The 22,433-nt window shown below is 47.6% G+C and overlaps 1 protein-coding gene across 5 annotated transcripts; it reads left to right on the top strand.

Annotated features, from left to right (window-relative positions):
- Positions 1-5,345: 5,345 nt before the first annotated feature.
- LOC129226140 (hornerin-like) lies at positions 5,346-21,001 on the top strand. Of its 5 annotated transcripts, XM_054860740.1 has the most exons (6): positions 5,346-7,098; positions 7,279-12,881; positions 12,948-13,149; positions 13,219-13,689; positions 13,756-15,885; positions 16,066-21,001. In XM_054860740.1, the coding sequence occupies exons 1-6, from the start codon at positions 5,370-5,372 to the stop codon at positions 20,910-20,912; spliced, it is 14,982 nt and encodes a 4,993-aa protein (XP_054716715.1). In that variant the 5' UTR covers positions 5,346-5,369; the 3' UTR covers positions 20,913-21,001. The 5 variants fall into 5 exon arrangements, with proteins under 5 accessions (XP_054716715.1, XP_054716712.1, XP_054716711.1 ...); XM_054860737.1 differs by having other exon boundaries at positions 5,347-7,098; positions 7,279-13,305; positions 15,589-15,885; positions 16,066-17,079; positions 17,284-21,001; XM_054860738.1 differs by having other exon boundaries at positions 5,348-7,098; positions 7,279-9,087; positions 9,592-13,305; positions 15,589-15,885.
- Positions 21,002-22,433: the final 1,432 nt, after the last annotated feature.

The raw sequence follows: 22,433 nt of genomic DNA, 5'->3' as shown, positions 1-22,433 counted from the left end.
ACTAAATTGGTGCGCTAAATGTTTATGCTTTGCTGTCAACCGTGTTGGCAGGACATGATAATTTGCGCTGTGAGCTAATGGCATCAGTGAATGGCATTTCATCACTTGTGATGTGCAAAAGCGTAAAAAAGGAATTTCAATCGCACCGATTAAAATAATTGCTAAAAAATTGTCAAAATAAAAAAATGGCTAAATCTTATGTTTTTAAGCATGCTCTTTCAGAAGAAAATACTTTTAAAATTTCGGAAACAACCCAATTTATATGAAACGTAAAAATGAGGACTTGTCAGCTTGCAATATAATGACGGAAATTCCTAGAATAGAACACGAATACTGCTTCTATTGAGCTTGGCATAAGGACGACCTGGGTCCCGCCGACCTTGACTCCCAAAGGGCGCACAGGTTACAGGGCGCGTAAAAGAAGAAGAAAAAAAAAAACTGGTTCGAGGGCGAAAAAAATAACAAAATAAAATAAAAATAGCAATACAAAACCCCGAAGGAGCACAGGTTCAAAGGTGCTTAGGCCGGAGGGAGCACGTGCCGCAGCCCAGGTCAGTTCGCCCCTGGCTCAACATAAGCTTTTACTTACCCATTTTACCTGCTCTGAAACATCAATTTTTCTTCAGGTCAACTCAATAGAACGTAGAAAATTGGCAAAGAACAAAATTGTCCCTAGCAGGAGTGGTTTCGAACCCGAATACCTTGAAGCTGATTGGATCGCAAATTTCGAACATCTTAGTGACGTAAATAAGATTGATAATTGTCAGAAAACAAAGAATGGGCCCACGACTTTCATTAAAGTCTTGAAATATACAAATATGAGTTGCATCAGATTGAAAGTGACTGAATCAACAAGCGGTTCACATCCATGACTTTATTGCTCTCTATTTTTTTCAAAACAAACATGTGAGATTACAAATTAAATCGTGGGCAATAAAGGTTTGTTGTGGGATTGTAATCAATAATCGAACGCAAGTCGTGCATGTACGGTAATAAGATGCGTAAAATATCCTGAATGTCGTTAAATTAAATAAGATTTTTCTCGTTTCGTATCATAGCAATATTGTTTTGTTTGTAGTGGTAAATTTCGAAATTTAGACTTGAACATTTCCAGGAGATAGGGGAGAGAAGGGTTAATGGGACAAGGAGTACTATGTGCTAAACATTTCAACGTTATAGAACAATAGAAAGTTATACTTTATCTTTTTGCAACGAAAAAAATCAGACTTTTAAGGCGTGGGCTGGAGCACGAAAGCATTTGTATTTCTAGAAATCCAAAATAAATTTAAATGACATTTTGTATTGAACTTTGAAGCATTAAAAAACTTTTTAATCAATTGAACCACCAATGCAGATACTGAAAATTTTCAAGGAGGTGGTGATTCTTTTTTTAGGAGGAGGTTCCGCACCTATTCCCTTCGTTTTACGTCCCAAACAAGTGATCTATATTTGCGTTTTAAGAACTTCAACTTCGGAAAAATCCTGGGAGGAATGTCTTCCTTTTCCTAACACCATCGAAGATCGTCTGAAGTAGCGCTTTTGAAACTTCAGTTTCGAAAAATACCGGAGAAAATCCCCCAACCTCATTTCTTTTCCTACTATTACCTGAAATGGTCTACTATCGTGTCCTCAGTACTTCAATATTGAAAAATATCCGTTCCAAGCCCCGTTCCTTCCTTTATCTTCAAATACGACATAAAATTGCTTTTGGACTTGAATTCCGAAACTGCTGGTAGAACGTTCCTCAAGGGAGCGGCGATCGCCCCTTCCTTGTATCAACCTTCGTAGGAATTATAGTTTCAGGTGATATGTCGTAGATCGGTGGTGCCATGTGGAGCTCGCGAAACTGAGCCATGTGGCCCGTTGTTATGGTCAAAGTTACGAATCGAAAACTGTCCTGGAAATTTCCCAAAACATACGATTGCATCAAATTCGAAGCCAAATAGTCAGAAATTGGTTTCTGATAAACATAATGAAACTTTCGTATTAGTAAAATAAGCAGGTAGTTATTGGCAGCAATTATTGGCTTGTAACTTTCTTCCTTTTTCTTTGTTTTCTCGTGTTACCTGGAAAAAAATTCAATTTTAAATGAAGAACGGCTCCCGGAGAAAGAAAGATTGGTCACCACTGTCATAGATGAATGTTGAACTATCCGTCAGAGCGGTTAGATTAGCCGCTGTCGATGGCCGAATAGACCTCATTTTATATTCTGTTGTACAGCAACGGTTCCCATCCCACTTTTCCCTGCAAACACCTTCAAACATCAGAAAGAAATTGGCGAACCCCTTGTGCAGTAAATATTAAGCAACAAGCAAGAAAAAAAAAAAAAAAAAAAGCGCCCGCACTCACACACACACAAATTCAGAGAAACTTTAAAGTTTGATGTTGCTCAGTAGTTCATAACATGTGTGAAAACATAATTGCAAAACATAGAAGTACAAACATTGCAACACATTGAAATGATGGCTAGAAAATGAATGCAAAACAAATTCCATAAAAAACAAACCCACTAATTATTTAACGAATAAAGAATAAATAAATACGTTTGTGCTTGAAAATTACATAATATCAACTAACCAAAGTTTTGATGCAAAAAAACTGCAAATTACTGCAGACACGTGTATCGGTGTGATAAGGAACACCTTTTTCAATGCAAAGAAGTGTGAACTTTAGGATTAAAAGTCATTCGGGGAAATGCAATTTTCGCGCATCAAAACGCTGTGGTTACTTGGTTCGTTCATTTAATCCACTGATTATTCTTTGTTAAGCTTCAGTCAGCTTTTAAAAAAGTCAAATTGGAGCAGTTGTGGAATAAATAAGTTCAAAGTTTAGCTCAAACATTCGAGTTTTCCATTTTTGCTAGGTTCAACATTAAATTTGCTTCTGCATTAGTTTCTGCATATCTTGAAAATAGTTTTTAACATAGCTTGCGTTCGACGAACCTCACCGGTCGACCGCTGAGCAACCGGTTGCTAACCACAGCGTTCATGAGAGCTACCGGTTAACTGGTTGCTTCCGATGTCGTTCTATGAGCCTCACCGGTTGATCTACCGGTCAACCGCAAATCAAGCTGGTTGATTGTTTGAGGGAACCATGTGACATTTTTGACCAATTATAAGTAATTTTCATCTGCGTGTTATTCATCTGCTCCATGTCTGCGCAAGTAACTGGTGATCAACCGAAAGCGTTCGATGAAGCATTGGTTCGTGAACAACCGGTTAGTAACCGCTGACGTCATTGCTGTCACGTGATTAACCAACCGGTCGCTACCGGTCGTGCTCGTCGAACGTAAGCATACAAACGTTGTCCAAAAAAGTAATAAAATTTAAAATATATTTTTCTGACGCAACAGCTCATTTATCTGTAAAACTGAAGGCACAAGTAAATCAAAGAATGATTTTTAAAAATACTTTTGTCACAACTGTCTCAGATGAAACAAATGAGGACTAATTTATCAAAAGGGGAACATATCCATTTTAGAAAAATGTTCAGGAGGTGAGAAAAACGAATAAGGATAAGAGCAAAACAGTTACTGCTCTGGGTACAGAATTGAGCACAAAAGTACAGCAAATCATGGCCCAGAGTAAGAAATGTTTGCGTAAAAAAAGCAAGGGAACATCGCTATCTTAATTTTGGATTTGTGCCCTTTTGAACGAAAATCTGAACGTTGAAAATTCCAATTTCATCAGAATTCTGATATTTCACCTTCTCATATTCTCTTATCATAGTACATGAACCTAAAAGTAGTGGAATAAAATTTGAGGATTTCGGACATGTGTTCCTTTGGATCTAAAATTCTTCATACTACAGATTCTTTCAGGATATGTCCCCTTTTGTTCAAAATAAAACGTGCAGAGGACGGATTAGTTACCTCTTGATCAAAAAGCCACACTTTACCCTTAAATAAAATAGGATTTTCCTCGTTTGGACTTCATGAGAGTAAGTGATTTGATAAAGGTCTTCTGAAAGATTTAGAAAATGTCATAAAATGAATTTTTCTAAAAAGTGGATATGTTCCCTTTTGATAAATTACTCCTCAAATGATATTTTCCCCAAGAGTAAAATTAGAACCTCTAAATTCATATCTTCTTGAAAAGGACTCGAAATAGGTCAGTAAGTAGGCTAACTTTTGCATCGGAAAAAGTGTGGAATGAGCAAGAGACAAACGAACAAATGATAGTAAAAAACGCTTGAACTTCATGGCAAACTAGCATGTTAAAATTCCATCATTACAATATTAGTTTCGTGAACCCCCTTAAAACCTCCCGCGTACCACTGGCTGGAAACCGATGTTGTAGAGATATTTTCCCCCCAAAACCGGGTTCATTTCATCCATGTAAAAAATGGTTAAAATTTTTACCAGGAGGTTTAAACAGCAGAAAGTTTTACTGTGAGACGATTTATTTTTTACCACTTTCCTAATTTAGACAAAATAATTTTAAAATTTCATCCAACTTTTTTCAGCCACTTTTCATATCATTGTTAATAAAATTTCAAAATGTTCACTAGACGTGAAAATTTGAAAATACTAGGGGGGGATAGTCTGTGTTCAGCAGGCGAATTTTTTGAGCACTTTTAATTTAAATTTATTTTTTAATTATTAGTAGCCATTTAATCTACGACGTTTATTCATTCTGCATTTTTCTCGAGATTTTTTTTACTTTTTAAGAACATAAGCTACACAATGGCGCAGAAAAATGAACTGAAAAAAAAATTTTTTTACTCGTTTCAATCATTTTTATTTTGTAATTATTAGTTTTTAACCCGATTAACTGCTTAAATGTGCCAAGCCTTTTTTTCCACAATTACAAAATATTTTTTGAGGTTTGAGGGTGCATGACTCAGTTACTCCTCCTCCCCTGTATACTGCCCTTGCCTCCCGGTTCATTTGTTCATTTCTGAAAACGAAAAGTTTGTTTTAAAAAAAGCAAGGGAAAACGAAGTCTTGTTACAAATCACGCAGTCATACTAAAACGTTAAAAGCTCTTCTTTCTTTTAGGAATAATATAATTGATGTTTATTTCTATCCTGTGCATGAAAACAGTTAAAATTGATTGAAGTTATAACATTGCAAGATCAAAAACAGTTGTGTAAATAACAAGCATGAATAATGAATAACAATTTATTTTTGTTTGAAATTCACCAATCATTTAACGGATTAATGGCTCAAGAAAAATTGGAACTTGTTGCTCATTCTAATGACATTGAACGCAGTTTTATGCCATTTGATCATAAAGTTTAAAAAAGATACACGAAGATCAATAACAAAATGATTTGAAATCAGAAAGTTTGTGCGGCAGATGTTCGCGGAATGTCACGATTTGAGGTATATAAAAGAGAGAAAGTTTTAAGCTAGACTCACAGCCGGAATGGGTGCTCTGACAGCCATGAACTGGCATAAAACATTTTGTTTTGGTCTGGTTTTGTCTTTATACCTCTGCTACAAAGTGGAAGGTAGAGGATTCAATATAGCAGTAAACAATCCATTCATCAACCATGCTACAGCCGAGGGATTTGCGAGATCTTTTGTGCGTAACATTATAACCTCCGGGGCATTTGGAAGACAAGGAACAGCAGATTTCGAAGATATAGTCGAAGATCTTGTGACAGCAATGAAAGACTCCTCTTACGGCAAAAAAGAATCATCTGCAAAAGTAAAAGCAATGACGATGGCTTTTGCATCTTCTATAGCAGAACTCATAGTAATAGAAGATAGTGCAGAAAATGACATGCAACAGAAGACAGAAATTATAACAGAAGCACTAAGAGAAGCTTTTCTAGAAACTATTGGAGTTGTGAATGAAGATTTTATCTTGGAAATAAAGATTTTAGTTGAATTGTTCTCAAATGAAAACTTAAATGAAGTAGAAAACCAGCAAGGAGGAGAACAGGGTTCCGGAGGAAAAACTTCTGGTGAACAAGGAGGAGAACAATCTTCATCCGGAGGACAAGGTGAAGAAATACAAGTTGCAGCATCCCAGGCAATAGCAGTAAAGGGACCTTCGTCTGGTGGATCAGGAGGTGGTCAGAAGCCGTCTGGAGGCCAAGGTGGACAGAAGCCATCTGGGGGAGAAGGCGGAGAGCAACCATCATATGGTGGAGAAGGCGGACCATCTTCAGGAGGACAAGGTAGAGAACCAGAAGTTGCAGTGGCCCAAGCAATATCACTGACTCTACCATCATCTGGTGGTTCCGGAGGTGGTGAAAAGCCTTCTGGAGGACAGGGTGGAGAGAAGCCCTCATCTGGAGGAGAAGGCGGAGAGCAACCATCATCTGGTGGAGAAGGCGGACCATCTTCAGGAGGACAAGGTGGAGAACCAGAAGTGGCAGTGGCCCAAGCAATATCAGTGGAACTACCATCATCTGGCGGTTACGGAGGTGGTGAAAAGCCTTCTGGAGGAGAGGGTGGAGAGAAGCCCTCATCTGGAGGAGAAGGCGGAGAGCAACCATCATCTGGTGGAGAAGGCGGACCATCTTCAGGAGGACAAGGTGGAGGACCGGAAGTTGCAGCGGCCCAAGCAATATCACTGACTCTACCATCATCTGGTGGTTCCGGAGGTGGTGAAAAGCCTTCTGAAGGACAGGGTGGAGAGACGCCCTCATCTGGAGGAGAAGGCGGAGAACAACCATCATCTGGTGGAGAAGGCGGACCATCTTCAGGAGGACAAGGTGGAGAACCAGAAGTTGCAGTGGCCCAAGCAATATCAGTGGAACTACCATCATCTGGAGGTTCCGGAGGTGGTGAAAAGCCTTCTGAAGGACAGGGTGGAGAGACGCCCTCATCTGGAGGAGAAGGCGGAGAGCAACCATCATCTGGTGGAGAAGGCGGACCATCTTCAGGAGGACAAGGTGGAGAACCAGAAGTTGCAGTGGCCCAAGCAATATCAGTGGAACTGCCATCATCTGGTGGTTCCGGAGGTGGTGAAAAGCCTTCTGGAGGACAGGGTGGAGAGAAGCCCTCATCTGGAGGAGAAGGCGGAGAGCAACCATCATCTGGTGGAGAAGGCGGACCATCTTCAGGAGGACAAGGTGGAGAACCAGAAGTTGCAGTGGCCCAAGCAATATCAGTGGAACTACCATCATCTGGCGGTTCCGGAGGTGGTGAAAAGCCTTCTGGAGGAGGGGGTGGAGAGAAGCCCTCATCTGGAGGAGAAGGCGGAAAGCAACCATCATCTGGTGGAGAAGGCGGACCATCTTCAGGAGGACAAGGTGGAGGACCGGAAGTTGCAGCGGCCCAAGCAATATCACTGACTCTACCATCATCTGGTGGTTCCGGAGGTGGTGAAAAGCCTTCTGAAGGACAGGGTGGAGAGACGCCCTCATCTGGAGGAGAAGGCGGAGAACAACCATCATCTGGTGGAGAAGGCGGACCATCTTCAGGAGGACAAGGTGGAGAACCAGAAGTTGCAGTGGCCCAAGCAATATCAGTGGAACTACCATCATCTGGTGGTTCCGGAGGTGGTGAAAAGCCTTCTGAAGGACAGGGTGGAGAGACGCCCTCATCTGGAGGAGAAGGCGGAGAACAACCATCATCTGGTGGAGAAGGCGGACCATCTTCAGGAGGACAAGGTGGAGAACCAGAAGTTGCAGTGGCCCAAGCAATATCAGTGGAACTACCATCATCTGGTGGTTCCGGAGGTGGTGAAAAGCCTTCTGGAGGACAGGGTGGAGAGAAGCCCTCATCTGGAGGAGAAGGCGGAGAGCAACCATCATCTGGTGGAGAAGGCGGACCATCTTCAGGAGGACAAGGTGGAGAACCAGAAGTTGCAGTGGCCCAAGCAATATCAGTGGAACTACCATCATCTGGCGGTTCCGGAGGTGGTGAAAAGCCTTCTGGAGGAGAGGGTGGAGAGAAGCCCTCATCTGGAGGAGAAGGCGGAGAGCAACCATCATCTGGTGGAGAAGGCGAACCATCTTCAGGAGGACAAGGTGGAGGACCAGAAGTTGCAGCGGCCCAAGCAATATCACTGACTCTACCATCATTTGGTGGTTCCGGAGGTGGTGAAAAGCCTTCTGAAGGACAGGGTGGAGAGACGCCCTCATCTGGAGGAGAAGGCGGAGAACAACCATCATCTGGTGGAGAAGGCGGACCATCTTCAGGAGGACAAGGTGGAGAACCAGAAGTTGCAGTGGCCCAAGCAATATCAGTGGAACTACCATCATCTGGTGGTTCCGGAGGTGGTGAAAAGCCTTCTGGAGGACAGGGTGGAGAGCAGCCCTCATCTGGAGGAGAAGGCGGAGAGCAACCATCATCTGGTGGAGAAGGCGGACCATCTTCAGGAGGACAAGGTGGAAAACCAGAAGTTGCAGTGGCCCAAGCAATATCAGTGGAACTACCATCATCTGGCGGTTCCGGAGGTGGTGAAAAGCCTTCTGGAGGAGGGGGTGGAGAGAAGCCCTCATCTGGAGGAGAAGGCGGAGAGCAACCATCATCTGGTGGAGAAGGCGGACCATCTTCAGGAGGACAAGGTGGAGGACCGGAAGTTGCAGTGGCCCAAGCAATATCAGTGGAACTACCATCATCTGACGGTTCCGGAGGTGGTGAAAAGCCTTCTGGAGGAGAGGGTGGAGAGAAGCCCTCATCTGGAGGAGAAGGCGGAGAGCAACCATCATCTGGTGGAGAAGGCGGACCATCTTCAGGAGGACAAGGTGGAGGACCGGAAGTTGCAGCGGTCCAAGCAATATCACTGACTCTACCATCATCTGGTGGTTCCGGAGGTGGTGAAAAGCCTTCTGAAGGAGAGGGTGGAGAGAAGCCCTCATCTGGAGGAGAAGGCGGAGAACAACCATCATCTGGTGGAGAAGGCGGACCATCTTCAGGAGGACAAGGTGGAGAACCAGAAGTTGCAGTGGCCCAAGCAATATCAGTGGAACTACCATCATCTGGTGGTTCCGGAGGTGGTGAAAAGCCTTCTGGAGGACAGGGTGGAGAGAAGCCCTCATCTGGAGGAGAAGGTGGAGAACCAGAAGGTCCAGAAGCAATTGCAGTAGCTGGACCATCATCTGGAGCTGGTGATAGTGGAAAACCTTCTGGAGGACAAGGAGGAGAGAAGCCATCATCTGGAGGAGAAGGCGGAGAACCAGAAGGTCCGGAAGCAATTGCAGTAGCTGGACCATCATCTGGTGGATCTGGTGATAGTGGAAAGCCTTCTGAAGAACAGGGTGGAGAGAAACCATCTGGTGGAGAAGGCGGAGAGCAACCATCATCTGGTGGAGAAGGCGGAGAGCAACCATCATCTGGTGGAGAAGGCGGACCATCTTCAGGAGGACAAGGTGGAGAACCAGAAGTTGCAGTGGCCCAAGCAATATCAGTGGAACTACCATCATCTGGTGGATCCGGTGGTGGTGAAAAGCCTTCTGGTGGACAGGGTGGAGAGAAGCCCTCATCTGGAGAAGGCGGAGAGAAACCATCATCTGGCGGAGAAGGGGGTCCATCTTCAGGAGGACAAGGTGGAGGACCGGAAGTTGCAGTGGCCCAAGCAATATCAGTGGAATTACCGTCACCTGGTGGTTCCGGAGGTGGTGAAAAGCCTTCTGGAGGACAGGGTGGAGAGAAGCCCTCACCTGGAGGAGAAGGCGGAGAACCAGAAGGTCCAGAAGCAATTGCAATAGCTGGACCATCATCTGGAGCTGGTGATAGTGGAAAACCTTCTGGAGGACAAGGAGGAGAGAAGCCATCATCTGGAGGAGAAGGCGGAGAACCAGAAGGTCCAGAAGCAATTGCAGTAGCTGGACCATCATCTGGTGGATCTGGTGATAGTGGAAAGCCTTCTGAAGAACAGGGTGGAGAGAAACCATCAGGTGGACAAGGCGGAGAGCAACCATCATCTGGTGGAGAAGGCGGAGAGCAACCATCATCTGGTGGAGAAGGCGGAGAACCAGAAGGTCCAGAAGCAATAGCAGTAGCTGAACCATCATCTGGTGATTCTGGCGAAATTGGAAAGCCTTCTGGAGGACAGGGTGGAGAGAAACCATATGGTGGAGAAGGCGGACAACAGCCTTCCGGTGGTCAAGGTGCAGAACCCGAAGTTGCAGTGGCCCAAGCAATATCAGTGGAACTACCATCATCCGGTGGTTCCGGAGGTGGTGAAAAGCCTTCTGGAGGACAGGGTGGAGAGAAGCCCTCATCTGGAGGAGAAGGCGGAGAGCAACCATCATCTGGTGGAGAAGGTGGACCATCTTCAGGAGGACAAGGTGGAGAACCAGAAGTTGCAGTGGCCCAAGCAATATCAGTGGAACTACCATCATCTGGTGGATCCGGTGGTGGTGAAAAGCCTTCTGGTGGACAGGGTGGAGAGAAGCCCTCATCTGGAGAAGGCGGAGAGAAACCATCATCTGGTGGAGAAGGGGGTCCATCTTCAGGAGGACAAGGTGGAGGACCGGAAGTTGCAGTGGCCCAAGCAATATCAGTGGAATTACCGTCACCTGGTGGTTCCGGAGGTGGTGAAAAGCCTTCTGGAGGACAGGGTGGAGAGAAGCCCTCACCTGGAGGAGAAGGCGGAGAACCAGAAGGTCCAGAAGCAATTGCAGTAGCTGGACCATCATCTGGTGGATCTGGTGATAGCGGAAAGCCTTCTGAAGAACAGGGTGGAGAGAAACCATCAGGTGGACAAGGCGGAGAGCAACCATCATCTGGTGGAGAAGGCGGAGAGCAACCATCATCTGGTGGAGAAGGCGGAGAACCAGAAGGTCCAGAAGCAATAGCAGTAGCTGAACCATCATCTGGTGATTCTGGCGAAATTGGAAAGCCTTCTGGAGGACAGGGTGGAGAGAAACCATCTGGTGGAGAAGGCGGACAACAGCCTTCCGGTGGTCAAGGTGCAGAACCCGAAGTTGCAGTGGCCCAAGCAATATCAGTGGAACTACCATCATCCGGTGGTTCCGGAGGTGGTGAAAAGCCTTCTGGAGGACAGGGTGGAGAGAAGCCCTCATCTGGAGGAGAAGGCGGGGAGCAACCATCATCTGGTGGAGAAGGTGGACCATCTTCAGGAGGACAAGGCGGAGGACCGGAAGTTGCAGTGGCCCAAGCAATATCAGTGGAACTACCATCATCTGGTGGATCCGGTGGTGGTGAAAAGCCTTCTGGAGGACAAGGTGGAGAGAAGCCCTCATCTGGAGGAGAAGGCGGGGAGCAACCATCATCTGGTGGAGAAGGCGGACCATCTTCAGGAGGACAAGGCGGAGGACCGGAAGTTGCAGTGGCCCAAGCAATATCTGTGGAACTACCATCATCTGGTGGATCCGGTAGTGATGAAAAGCCTTCTGGAGGACAGGGTGGAGAGAAGCCCTCATCTGAAGAAGGCGGAGAGAAACCATCATCTGGTGGAGAAGGGGGTCCATCTTCAGGAGGACAAGGCGGAGGACCGGAAGTTGCAGTGGCCCAAGCAATATCAGTGGAATTACCGTCACCTGGTGGTTCCGGAGGTGGTGAAAAGCCTTCTGGAGGACAGGGTGGAGAGACGCCCTCATCTGGAGGAGAAGGCGGAGAACAACCATCATCTGGTGGAGAAGGCGGACCATCTTCAGGAGGACAAAGTGGAGAACCAGAAGTTGCAGTGGCCCAAGCAATATCAGTGGAACTACCATCATCTGGTGGTTCCGGAGGTGGTGAAAAGCCTTCTGGAGGACAGGGTGGAGAGAAGCCCTCATCTGGAGGAGAAGGCGGAGAGCAACCATCATCTGGTGGAGAAGGCGGACCATCTTCAGGAGGACAAGGTGGAGAACCAGAAGTTGCAGTGGCCCAAGCAATATCAGTGGAACTACCATCATCTGGTGGTTCCGGAGGTGGTGAAAAGCCTTCTGGAGGACAGGGTGGAGAGAAGCCCTCATCTGGAGGAGAAGGCGGAGAGCAACCATCATCTGGTGGAGAAGGCGGACCATCTTCAGGAGGACAAGGTGGAAAACCAGAAGTTGCAGTGGCCCAAGCAATATCAGTGGAACTACCATCATCTGGCGGTTCCGGAGGTGGTGAAAAGCCTTCTGGAGGAGGGGGTGGAGAGAAGCCCTCATCTGGAGGAGAAGGCGGAGAGCAACCATCATCTGGTGGAGAAGGCGGGCCATCTTCAGGAGGACAAGGTGGAGGACCGGAAGTTGCAGTGGCCCAAGCAATATCAGTGGAACTACCATCATCTGACGGTTCCGGAGGTGGTGAAAAGCCTTCTGGAGGAGAGGGTGGAGAGAAGCCCTCATCTGGAGGAGAAGGCGGAGAGCAACCATCATCTGGTGGAGAAGGCGGACCATCTTCAGGAGGACAAGGTGGAGGACCGGAAGTTGCAGCGGTCCAAGCAATATCACTGACTCTACCATCATCTGGTGGTTCCGGAGGTGGTGAAAAGCCTTCTGAAGGAGAGGGTGGAGAGAAGCCCTCATCTGGAGGAGAAGGCGGAGAACAACCATCATCTGGTGGAGAAGGCGGACCATCTTCAGGAGGACAAGGTGGAGAACCAGAAGTTGCAGTGGCCCAAGCAATATCAGTGGAACTACCATCATCTGGTGGTTCCGGAGGTGGTGAAAAGCCTTCTGGAGGACAGGGTGGAGAGATGCCCTCATCTGGAGGAGAAGGCGGAGAGCAACCATCATCTGGTGGAGAAGGTGGACCATCTTCAGGAGGACAAGGTGGAGAACCAGAAGTTGCAGTGGCCCAAGCAATATCAGTGGAACTACCATCATCTGGTGGTTCCGGAGGTGGTGAAAAGCCTTCTGGAGGACAGGGTGGAGAGAAGCCCTCATCTGGAGGAGAAGGTGGAGAACCAGAAGGTCCAGAAGCAATTGCAGTAGCTGGACCATCATCTGGAGCTGGTGATAGTGGAAAACCTTCTGGAGGACAAGGAGGAGAGAAGCCATCATCTGGAGGAGAAGGCGGAGAACCAGAAGGTCCGGAAGCAATTGCAGTAGCTGGACCATCATCTGGTGGATCTGGTGATAGTGGAAAGCCTTCTGAAGAACAGGGTGGAGAGAAACCATCTGGTGGAGAAGGCGGAGAGCAACCATCATCTGGTGGAGAAGGCGGAGAACCAGAAGGTCCAGAAGCAATAGCAGTAGCTGAACCATCATCTGGTGGTTCTGGCGAAATTGGAAAGCCTTCTGGAGGACAGGGTGGAGAGAAACCATATGGTGGAGAAGGCGGACAACAGCCTTCCGGTGGTCAAGGTGCAGAACCCGAAGTTGCAGTGGCCCAAGCAATATCAGTGGAACTACCATCATCCGGTGGTTCCGGAGGTGGTGAAAAGCCTTCTGGAGGACAGGGTGGAGAGAAGCCCTCATCTGGAGGAGAAGGCGGAGAGCAACCATCATCTGGTGGAGAAGGTGGACCATCTTCAGGAGGACAAGGTGGAGAACCAGAAGTTGCAGTGGCCCAAGCAATATCAGTGGAACTACCATCATCTGGTGGATCCGGTGGTGGTGAAAAGCCTTCTGGTGGACAGGGTGGAGAGAAGCCCTCATCTGGAGAAGGCGGAGAGAAACCATCATCTGGTGGAGAAGGGGGTCCATCTTCAGGAGGACAAGGTGGAGGACCGGAAGTTGCAGTGGCCCAAGCAATATCAGTGGAATTACCGTCACCTGGTGGTTCCGGAGGTGGTGAAAAGCCTTCTGGAGGACAGGGTGGAGAGAAGCCCTCACCTGGAGGAGAAGGCGGAGAACCAGAAGGTCCAAAAGCAATTGCAATAGCTGGACCATCATCTGGAGCTGGTGATAGTGGAAAACCTTCTGGAGGACAAGGAGGAGAGAAGCCATCATCTGGAGGAGAAGGCGGAGAACCAGAAGGTCCAGAAGCAATTGCAGTAGCTGGACCATCATCTGGTGGATCTGGTGATAGTGGAAAGCCTTCTGAAGAACAGGGTGGAGAGAAACCATCAGGTGGACAAGGCGGAGAGCAACCATCATCTGGTGGAGAAGGCGGAGAGCAACCATCATCTGGTGGAGAAGGCGGAGAACCAGAAGGTCCAGAAGCAATAGCAGTAGCTGAACCATCATCTGGTGGTTCTGGCGAAATTGGAAAGCCTTCTGGAGGACAGGGTGGAGAGAAACCATCTGGTGGAGAAGGCGGACAACAGCCTTCTGGTGGTCAAGGTGCAGAACCCGAAGTTGCAGTGGCCCAAGCAATATCAGTGGAACTACCATCATCCGGTGGTTCCGGAGGTGGTGAAAAGCCTTCTGGAGTACAGGGTGGAGAGAAGCCCTCATCTGGAGGAGAAGGCGGGGAGCAACCATCATCTGGTGGAGAAGGTGGACCATCTTCAGGAGGACAAGGCGGAGGACCGGAAGTTGCAGTGGCCCAAGCAATATCAGTGGAACTACCATCATCTGGTGGATCCGGTGGTGGTGAAAAACCTTCTGGAGGACAAGGTGGAGAGAAGCCCTCATCTGGAGGAGAAGGCGGGGAGCAACCATCATCTGGTGGAGAAGGCGGACCATCTTCAGGAGGACAAGGCGGAGGACCGGAAGTTGCAGTGGCCCAAGCAATATCTGTGGAACTACCATCATCTGGTGGATCCGGTAGTGATGAAAAGCCTTCTGGAGGACAGGGTGGAGAGAAGCCCTCATCTGGAGAAGGCGGAGAGAAACCATCATCTGGTGGAGAAGGGGGTCCATCTTCAGGAGTACAAGGTGGAGGACCGGAAGTTGCAGTGGCCCAAGCAATATCAGTGGAATTACCGTCACCTGGTGGTTCCGGAGGTGGTGAAAAGCCTTCTGGAGGACAGGGTGGAGAGAAGCCCTCACCTGGAGGAGAAGGCGGAGAACCAGAAGGTCCAGAAGCAATTGCAATAGCTGGACCATCATCTGGAGCTGGTGATAGTGGAAAACCTTCTGGAGGACAAGGAGGAGAGAAGCCATCATCTGGAGGAGAAGGCGGAGAACCAGAAGGTCCAGAAGCAATTGCAGTAGCTGGACCATCATCTGGTGGATCTGGTGATAGTGGAACGCCTTCTGAAGAACAGGGTGGAGAGAAACCATCAGGTGGACAAGGCGGAGAGCAACCATCATCTGGTGGAGAAGGCGGAGAACCAGAAGGTCCAGAAGCAATAGCAGTAGCTGGACCATCATCTGGTGGTTCTGGCGAAATTGGAAAGACTTCTGGAGGACAGGGTGGAGAGAAACCATCTGGTGGAGAAGGCGGACAACAGCCTTCCGGTGGTCAAGGTGCAGAACCCGAAGTTGCAGTGGCCCAAGCAATATCAGTGGAACTACCATCATCTGGTGGATCCGGTGGTGGTGAAAAGCCTTCTGGTGGACAGGGTGGAGAGAAGCCCTCATCTGGAGGAAAAGGCGGAGAGCAACCATCATCTGGTGGAGAAGGCGGACCATCTTCAGGAGGACAAGGTGAAGGACCGGAAGTTGCAGTGGCTCAAGCAATATCAGTGGATCTACCATCACCTGGTGGTTCCGGAGGTGGTGAAAAGCCTTCTGGAGGACAAGGTGGACAGAAGCCTTCATCTGGAGGAGAAGGCGAAGAACCAGAAGGTCCAGAAGCAATTGCAGTAGCTGGACCATCATCTGGAGGTGGTGAAAGTTTAAAACCTTCTGAAGGACAGGGTGCAGAGAAACCATCTGGTGGAAAAGGCGAACAGCAGCCTTCAGGTTTAGAAGGTGGAGAAAAGCCCTCATCTGGAGGAGAAGGCGGAGAACCAGAAGGTCCAGAAGCAATAGCAGTAGCTGGACCGTTATCTGGTGGTTCTGGGGATAGTGGAAAGCCTTCTGGAGGACAAGGAGGAGAGAAGCCCTCATCTGGAGGAGAAGGTGGAGAACCAGAAGGTCCAGAAGCAATTGCAGTAGCTGAACCATCATCTGGTGGATCTGGTGACGGTGGAAAGCCTTCTGAAGGACAGGGTGGAGAAAAACCATCTGGTGGAGAAGGCGGAGAGCAACCATCATCTGGTGGAGAAGGCGGACCATCTTCAGGAGGACAAGGTGGCGAACCCGAAGTTGCAGTGGCCCAAGCAATATCTTTGGAACTACCATCATCTGGTGGATCCGGTGGTGGTGAAAAGCCTTCTGGAGGACAGGGTGGAGAGAAGCCCTCATCTGGAGGAGAAGGCGGAGGGCAACCATCATCTGGTGGAGAAGGCGGAGAGCAACCATCATCTGGTGGAGAAGGCGAACCATCTTCAGGAGGACAAGGTGGCGAACCCGAAGTTGCAGTGGCCCAAGCAATATCTTTGAAACTACCATCATCTGGTGGATCCGGTGGTGGTGAAAAGCCTTCTGGTGGACAGGGTGGAGAGAAGCCCTCATCTGGAGGAGAAGGCGGAGAGCAGCCATCATCTGGTGGAGAAGGCGGACCATCTTCAGGAGGACAAGGTGGCGAACCCGAAGTTGCAGTGGCCCAAGCAATATCTTTGGTGCTTCCATCATCTGGTGGATCCGGTGGTGGCGAAAAGCCTTCTGAAGGACAGGGTGGAGAGAAGCCCTCATCTGGAGGAGAAGGCGGAGAGCAACCATCATCTGGTGGAGAAGGCGGACCATCTTCTGGAGGACAAGGTGGCGAACCCGAAGTGGCAGTGGCCCAAGCAATATCAGTGGAACTACCATCATCTGGTGACTCCGGAGGTGGTGAAAAGCCTTCTGGAGGACAGGGTGGAGAGAAGCCCTCATCTGGAGGAGAAGTGGGAGAGCAACCATCATCTGGTGGAGAAGGCGGACCATCTTCAGGAGGACAAGGTGGAGAACCCGAAGTTGCAGTGGCCCAAGCAATATCAGTGGAACTACCATCATCTGGTGGTTCCGGAGGTGGTGAAAAGCCTTCTGGAGGACAGGGTGGAGAGAAGCCCTCATCTGGAGGAGAAGGCGGAGAGCAACCATCATCTGGTGGAGAAGGCGGACCATCTTCAGGAGGACAAGGTGAAGGACCAGAAGTTGCAGTGGCTCAAGCAATATCAGTGGATCTGCCATCACCTGGTGGTTCCGGAGGTAGACAAAAGCCTTCTGGAGGACAAGGTGGACAGAAGCCTTCATCTGGAGGAGAAGGCGGAGAACCAGAAGGTCCAGAAGCAATTGCAGTAGCTGGACCATCATCTGGAGCTGGTGATAGTGGAAAACCTTCTGGAGGACAGGGTGGAGAGAAACCATCTGGTGGACAAGGCGGACAGCAGCCTTCAGGTGGAGAAGGTGGAGAAAAGCCCTCATCTGGAAGAGAAGGCGGAGAACCAGAAGGTCCAGAAGCAATTGCAGTAGCTGAACCATCATCTGGTGGATCTGGTGATAGTGAAAAGCCTTCTGAAGGACAGGTCGGAGAAAAACCATCTGGTGGAGAAGGCGGAGAGCAACCATCATCTGGTGGAGAAGGCGGACCATCTTCAGGAGGACAAGGTGGCGAACCCGAAGTTGCAGTGGCCCAAGCAATATCTTTGGAACTACCATCATCTGGTGGTTCCGGAGGTGGTGAAAAGCCTTCTGGAGGACAGGGTGGAGAGAAGCCCTCATCTGGAGAAGGCGGAGAGCAACCATCATCTGGTGGAGAAGGCGGACCATCTTCAGGAGGACAAGGTAAAGGACCGGAAGTTGCAGTGGCTCAAGCAATATCAGTGGATCTGCCATCACCTGGTGGTTCCGGAGGTGGACAAAAGCCTTCTGGAGGACAAGGTGGACAGAAGCCTTCATCTGAAGGAGAAGGCGGAGAACCAGAAGGTCCAGAAGCAATTGCAGTAGCTGGACCATCATCTGGAGCTGGTGATAGTGGAAAACCTTCTGGAGGACAGGGTGGAGAGAAACCATCTGGTGGACAAGGCGGACAGCAGCCTTCAGGTGGCGAAGGTGGAGAAAAGCCCTCATCTGGAGGAGAAGGCGGAGAACCAGAAGGTCCAGAAGCAATAGCAGTAGCTGGACCGTTATCTGGTGGTTCTGGGGATAGTGGAAAGCCTTCTGGAGGACAAGGAGGAGAGAAGCCCTCATCTGAAGGAGAAGGCGGAGAACCAGAAGGTCCAGAAGCAATTGCAGTAGCTGGACCATCATCTGGTGGATCTGGTGATAGTGGAAAGCCTTCTGAAGGACAGGGTGGCGAAAAACCATCTGGTGGACAAGGCGAACCATCTTCAGGAGGACAAGGTGGCGAACCCGAAGTTGCAGTGGCCCAAGCAATATCTTTGGAACTACCATCATCTGGTGGTTCCGGAGGTGGTGAAAAGCCTTCTGGAGCACAAGGTGGACAGAAGCCTTCATCTGGAGGAGAAGGCGGAGAACCAGAAGGTCCAGAAGCAATTGCAGTAGCTGGACCATCATCTGGAGCTGGTGATAGTGGAAAACCTTCTGAAGGACAGGGTGGAGAGAAACCATCTGGTGGACAAGGCGGACAGCAGCCTTCAGGTGGAGAAGGTGGAGAAACGCCCTCATCTGGAGGAGAAGGCGGAGAACCAGAAGGTCCAGAAGCAATAGCAGTAGCTGGACCGTTATCTGGTGGTTCTGGGGATAGTGGAAAGCCTTCTGGATTACAAGGAGGAGAGAAGCCCTCATCTGAAGGAGAAGGCGGAGAACCAGAAGGTCCAGAAGCAATTGCAGTAGCTGGACCATCATCTGGTGGATCTGGTGATAGTGGAAAGCCTTCTGAAGGACAGGGTGGAGAAAAACCATCTGGTGGAGAAGGCGGAGAGCAACCATCATCTGGTGGAGAAGGCGGATCATCTTCAGGAGGACAAGGTGGCGAACCCGAAGTTGCAGTGGCCCAAGCAATATCTTTGGAACTACCATCATCTGGTGGATCCGGTGGTGGTGAAAAGCCTTCTGGAGGACAGGGTGGAGAGAAGCCCTCATCTGGAGGAGAAGGCGGAGAGCAGCCATCATCTGGTGGAGAAGGCGGACCATCTTCAGGAGCACAAGGTGGCGAACCCGAAGTTGCAGTGGCCCAAGCAATATCTTTGGTACTTCCATCATCTGGTGGATCCGGTGGTGGCGAAAAGCCTTCTGAAGGACAGGGTGGAGAGAAGCCTTCATCTGGAGGAGAAGGCGGAGAACCAGAAGGTCCAGAAGCAATTGCAGTAGCTGGACCATCATCTGGAGCTGGTGAAAGTGGAAAACCTTCTGGAGAACAGGGTGGAGAGAAACCATCTGGTGGACAAGGCGGACAGCAGCCTTCAGGTGGCGAAGATGGAGAAAAGCCCTCATCTGGAGGAGAAGGCGGAGAACCAGAAGGTCCAGAAGCAATAGCAGTAGCTGGACCGTTATCTGGTGGTTCTGGGGATAGTGGAAAGCCTTCTGGAGGACAAGGAGGAGAGAAGCCCTCAACTGGAGGAGAAGGCGGAGAACCAGAAGGTCCAGAAGCAATTGCAGTAGCTGGACCATCATCTGGTGGATCTGGTGATAGTGGAAAGCCTTCTGAAGGACAGGGTGGCGAAAAACCATCTGGTGGACAAGGCGGACCATCTTCAGGAGGACAAGGTGGCGAACCCGAAGTTGCAGTGGCCCAAGCAATATCTTTGGATCTACCATCATCTGGTGGTTCCGGAGGTGGTGAAAAGCCTTCTGGAGGACAAGGTGGACAGAAGCCTTCATCTGGAGGAGAAGGCGGAGAACCAGAAGGTCCAGAAGCAATTGCAGTAGCTGGACCATCATCTGGAGCTGGTGATAGTGGAAAACCTTCTGAAGGACAGGGTGGAGAGAAACCATCTGGTGGACAAGGCGGACAGCAGCCTTCAGGTGGAGAAGGTGGAGAAACGCCCTCATCTGGAGGAGAAGGCGGAGAACCAGAAGGTCCAGAAGCAATAGCAGTAGCTGGACCGTTATCTGGTGGTTCTGGGGATAGTGGAAAGCCTTCTGGAGGACAAGGAGGAGAGAAGCCCTCATCTGAAAGAGAATGCGGAGAACCAGAAGGTCCAGAAGCAATTGCAGTAGCTGGACCATCATCTGGTGGATCTGGTGATAGTGGAAAGCCTTCTGAAGGACAGGGTGGAGAAAAACCATCTGGTGAAGAAGGCGGAGAGCAACCATCATCTGGTGGAGAAGGCGGAGAGCAACCATCATCTGGTGGAGAAGGCGGACCATCTTCAGGAGGACAAGGTGGCGAACCCGAAGTTGCAGTGGCCCAAGCAATATCAGTGGAACTACTGTCATCTGGTGGAGGTGGTCAAAAACCTTCTGGAGGACAGGGTGGACAGAAACCTTCATCTGGAGGAAAAGGGGAAATCTCCAGCAGTTTAGAAGCTGAAGAAGAGGCTGAAGTTGCAGAGGTTGTAAATTCCATACTTGCATTATTAGAAAAGGAAGGAATAATTGATGTTCCTCAAAAACCAGCAAAACAACAAGGAAAACAACCTTCATCTGGTGGACAAGAAGGAGAACAACCTTTATCTAGAGAGGGAGGTACAGAAGAACCTGAATCTGAAGAAGAAGGAGGCGTTCCAGATGTTGCAGCAGCACAGGCGCTAGCTGTGCTTGCACCATCATCTGGAGGTTCTGATGGTGGACAGCAGTCATCCGGCGACCAAAGTGGAGAGGAACCTTCATCTGGAGGCCAAGGTGGAGAGCCAGAAGTTGCAGCAGCCCAAGCAGTATCAGTCACTGGAACATCATCTGGCGGTTCAGAGAACGGTCAGCAAACCTCTGGTGGAGCGCAAGGTAGCCAAGAGGGACTTTGCTCCTGCTCTCTTGAAAGTTTATCGTTGACCAAAATTTTGCGTTCAGGTAGTACGCTTTCTAGAGTTGTCGAACTGATTAACGGCTTCGTCAATTCACTTTCTTCTGGACAAAATAGTTTCGATTATAATGAATTTGGAAACCTTGTCTCGGATCTGTTTTCGTCATTGTTAGAGGAAAATCCAGAGGAGTCTTCTTGTTCTTTGTTTGTACAAATAATTTTGGAAACACTAATATCTAGCATTCATCTCCTGAAGAATGCTGAAATTGGTCCTCTTTCAAATCTGCCATCGAATATCGAGATTGAAGACGTTCTTTCGCAACTTAAAAATTCTGTGCTGAAATTATGAGAAAGTAATGACGTAAACGTCAATTACGAGTTTATTTTTGAAATTTGTATTGTTTCTTAATTGAAAAATAAATTTCATCTCATACTGAACTAATTTGGCTCTGTTAACAAATAACTGGTTCTTAAATTATACATAACTAACAGTATCAGCACGGCGATGCTCGTGCTAGAAACTTAAAGGAAGCCCGTTGAATAAAAAAAAAATCCATGCCCTTTCTGATGTGAAATGATCATTTTTCTTCAACTAAAAGGCGAACACACCTTTTCAAAAAACCTATTATGATCTCTTTGAATTTTAAAACTGTTCGCAAAAACACATAAAAAGATTAATAGCAATAAAACTCAAAATAATCCCTAACTGTAGAGTTCATCGCTTAACGTGCCAAGCAATCACGCCACCGTAACCCTGCCCTTTAGAGAATGAAGCGTTTTTTTCTGCATTTTAAAATATTTCGCCAATTAAACAATACTATGATAAAAACGTTATAAAAAAATCACACAATTGAGTAATACAACAAATCAATTTATTTACTTGGATAAACAACTATCTTCAACTATATGAATAAAAACAAACGTTGAAGAAATAAAAAAAGAAACCCAATAGAAAAATTATACAAAATCAAATTATGTACCTGAATATCGAAAAAAACCGCATTCAAAAATCAGTTCGCTGACTACAACAGTGTAGCCGACCTTCGTCTGAGCAGCTATCGGCACTGTCGGCCAGCGCCCCATCGATGAGTTAACTTAAACCCCCAGCTATTAGGAATTCATAGAACTAAACAATTAATTAAACAATTAATTTGCAATCAGAAATATATCGGTCAATCTCATTAAAAAAATTAAAAAAAAAAAAAAAACAGCCTAAAACATCCTTCCTCAATAAACGGACTATTCAATACAAAAATAATTTTTCAATTCGAACCAGTAGTTCCTGAGATTAACGCGTTCAAACAAACTCTTCAGTTTTTTTTTATTAATATAGACATTAGAGGTGGGCATTGTCATTCTTTTTAATATCCGTTTATCAGAGGATCGTTCATTCTTTTGATCCGTTCACTAAACTCGTTTATTTGAACGACTTCGATCATTTAAAAAAGTTGCAGGTGATCTCTTTGCACGACATACTCACGAACGTTTGAAATTTTTCATTAGATCAGTAATAGTCTTTGAAGGGAAAAAAAAGAAAAGAAAATGATCTAAAAGTAAGTAAATATGCCTATGGAAAATGAATCCAATAACTTTATTCAGGTTTGGACGCATAAAGCAATTATAGTTTATTTTATAAGATATTTCTCAGTTGCCGAATGGTAAAATATGTTTTAAATTCCAAAAGTTGTAGTTTCCATTTCAACATGTCAAAATATTAAGTTACTGAATTTTTCCATCTACAGCACAATACAATATTACCTATAGACCATGTTTTTCGAAAAAAGTAACAACAAATGTATCGATAGTTCAGCCGGAGTATACCGGATAACTTAATTTAAGAAAAACAGGTTTTTTGTTTGTTTTTTAATAC

This window comes from Uloborus diversus, chromosome 7 (assembly GCF_026930045.1).
Source record: "Uloborus diversus isolate 005 chromosome 7, Udiv.v.3.1, whole genome shotgun sequence".
NCBI lineage: Eukaryota > Metazoa > Arthropoda > Arachnida > Araneae > Uloboridae > Uloborus > Uloborus diversus.
Note: the sequence above shows the minus strand (reverse complement) of the source record. Positions and strands in the feature narration are given on the sequence as shown.

Coding starts and splice junctions, on each gene's coding strand:
- LOC129226140 (XM_054860740.1), top strand. CDS start 5,370: ATGGGTGCTCTGACAGCCATGAACTGGCATAAAACATTTTGTTTTGGT. Junction 12,882..12,947: donor GAGAACCAGAAGGTCCGGAA/GCAATTGCAGTA, acceptor TCTGAAGAACAG/GGTGGAGAGAAACCATCTGG. Junction 15,886..16,065: donor ACCATCATCTGGTGGAGAAG/GCGGACCATCTT, acceptor CTGGTGGAGAAG/GCGGAGAGCAACCATCATCT.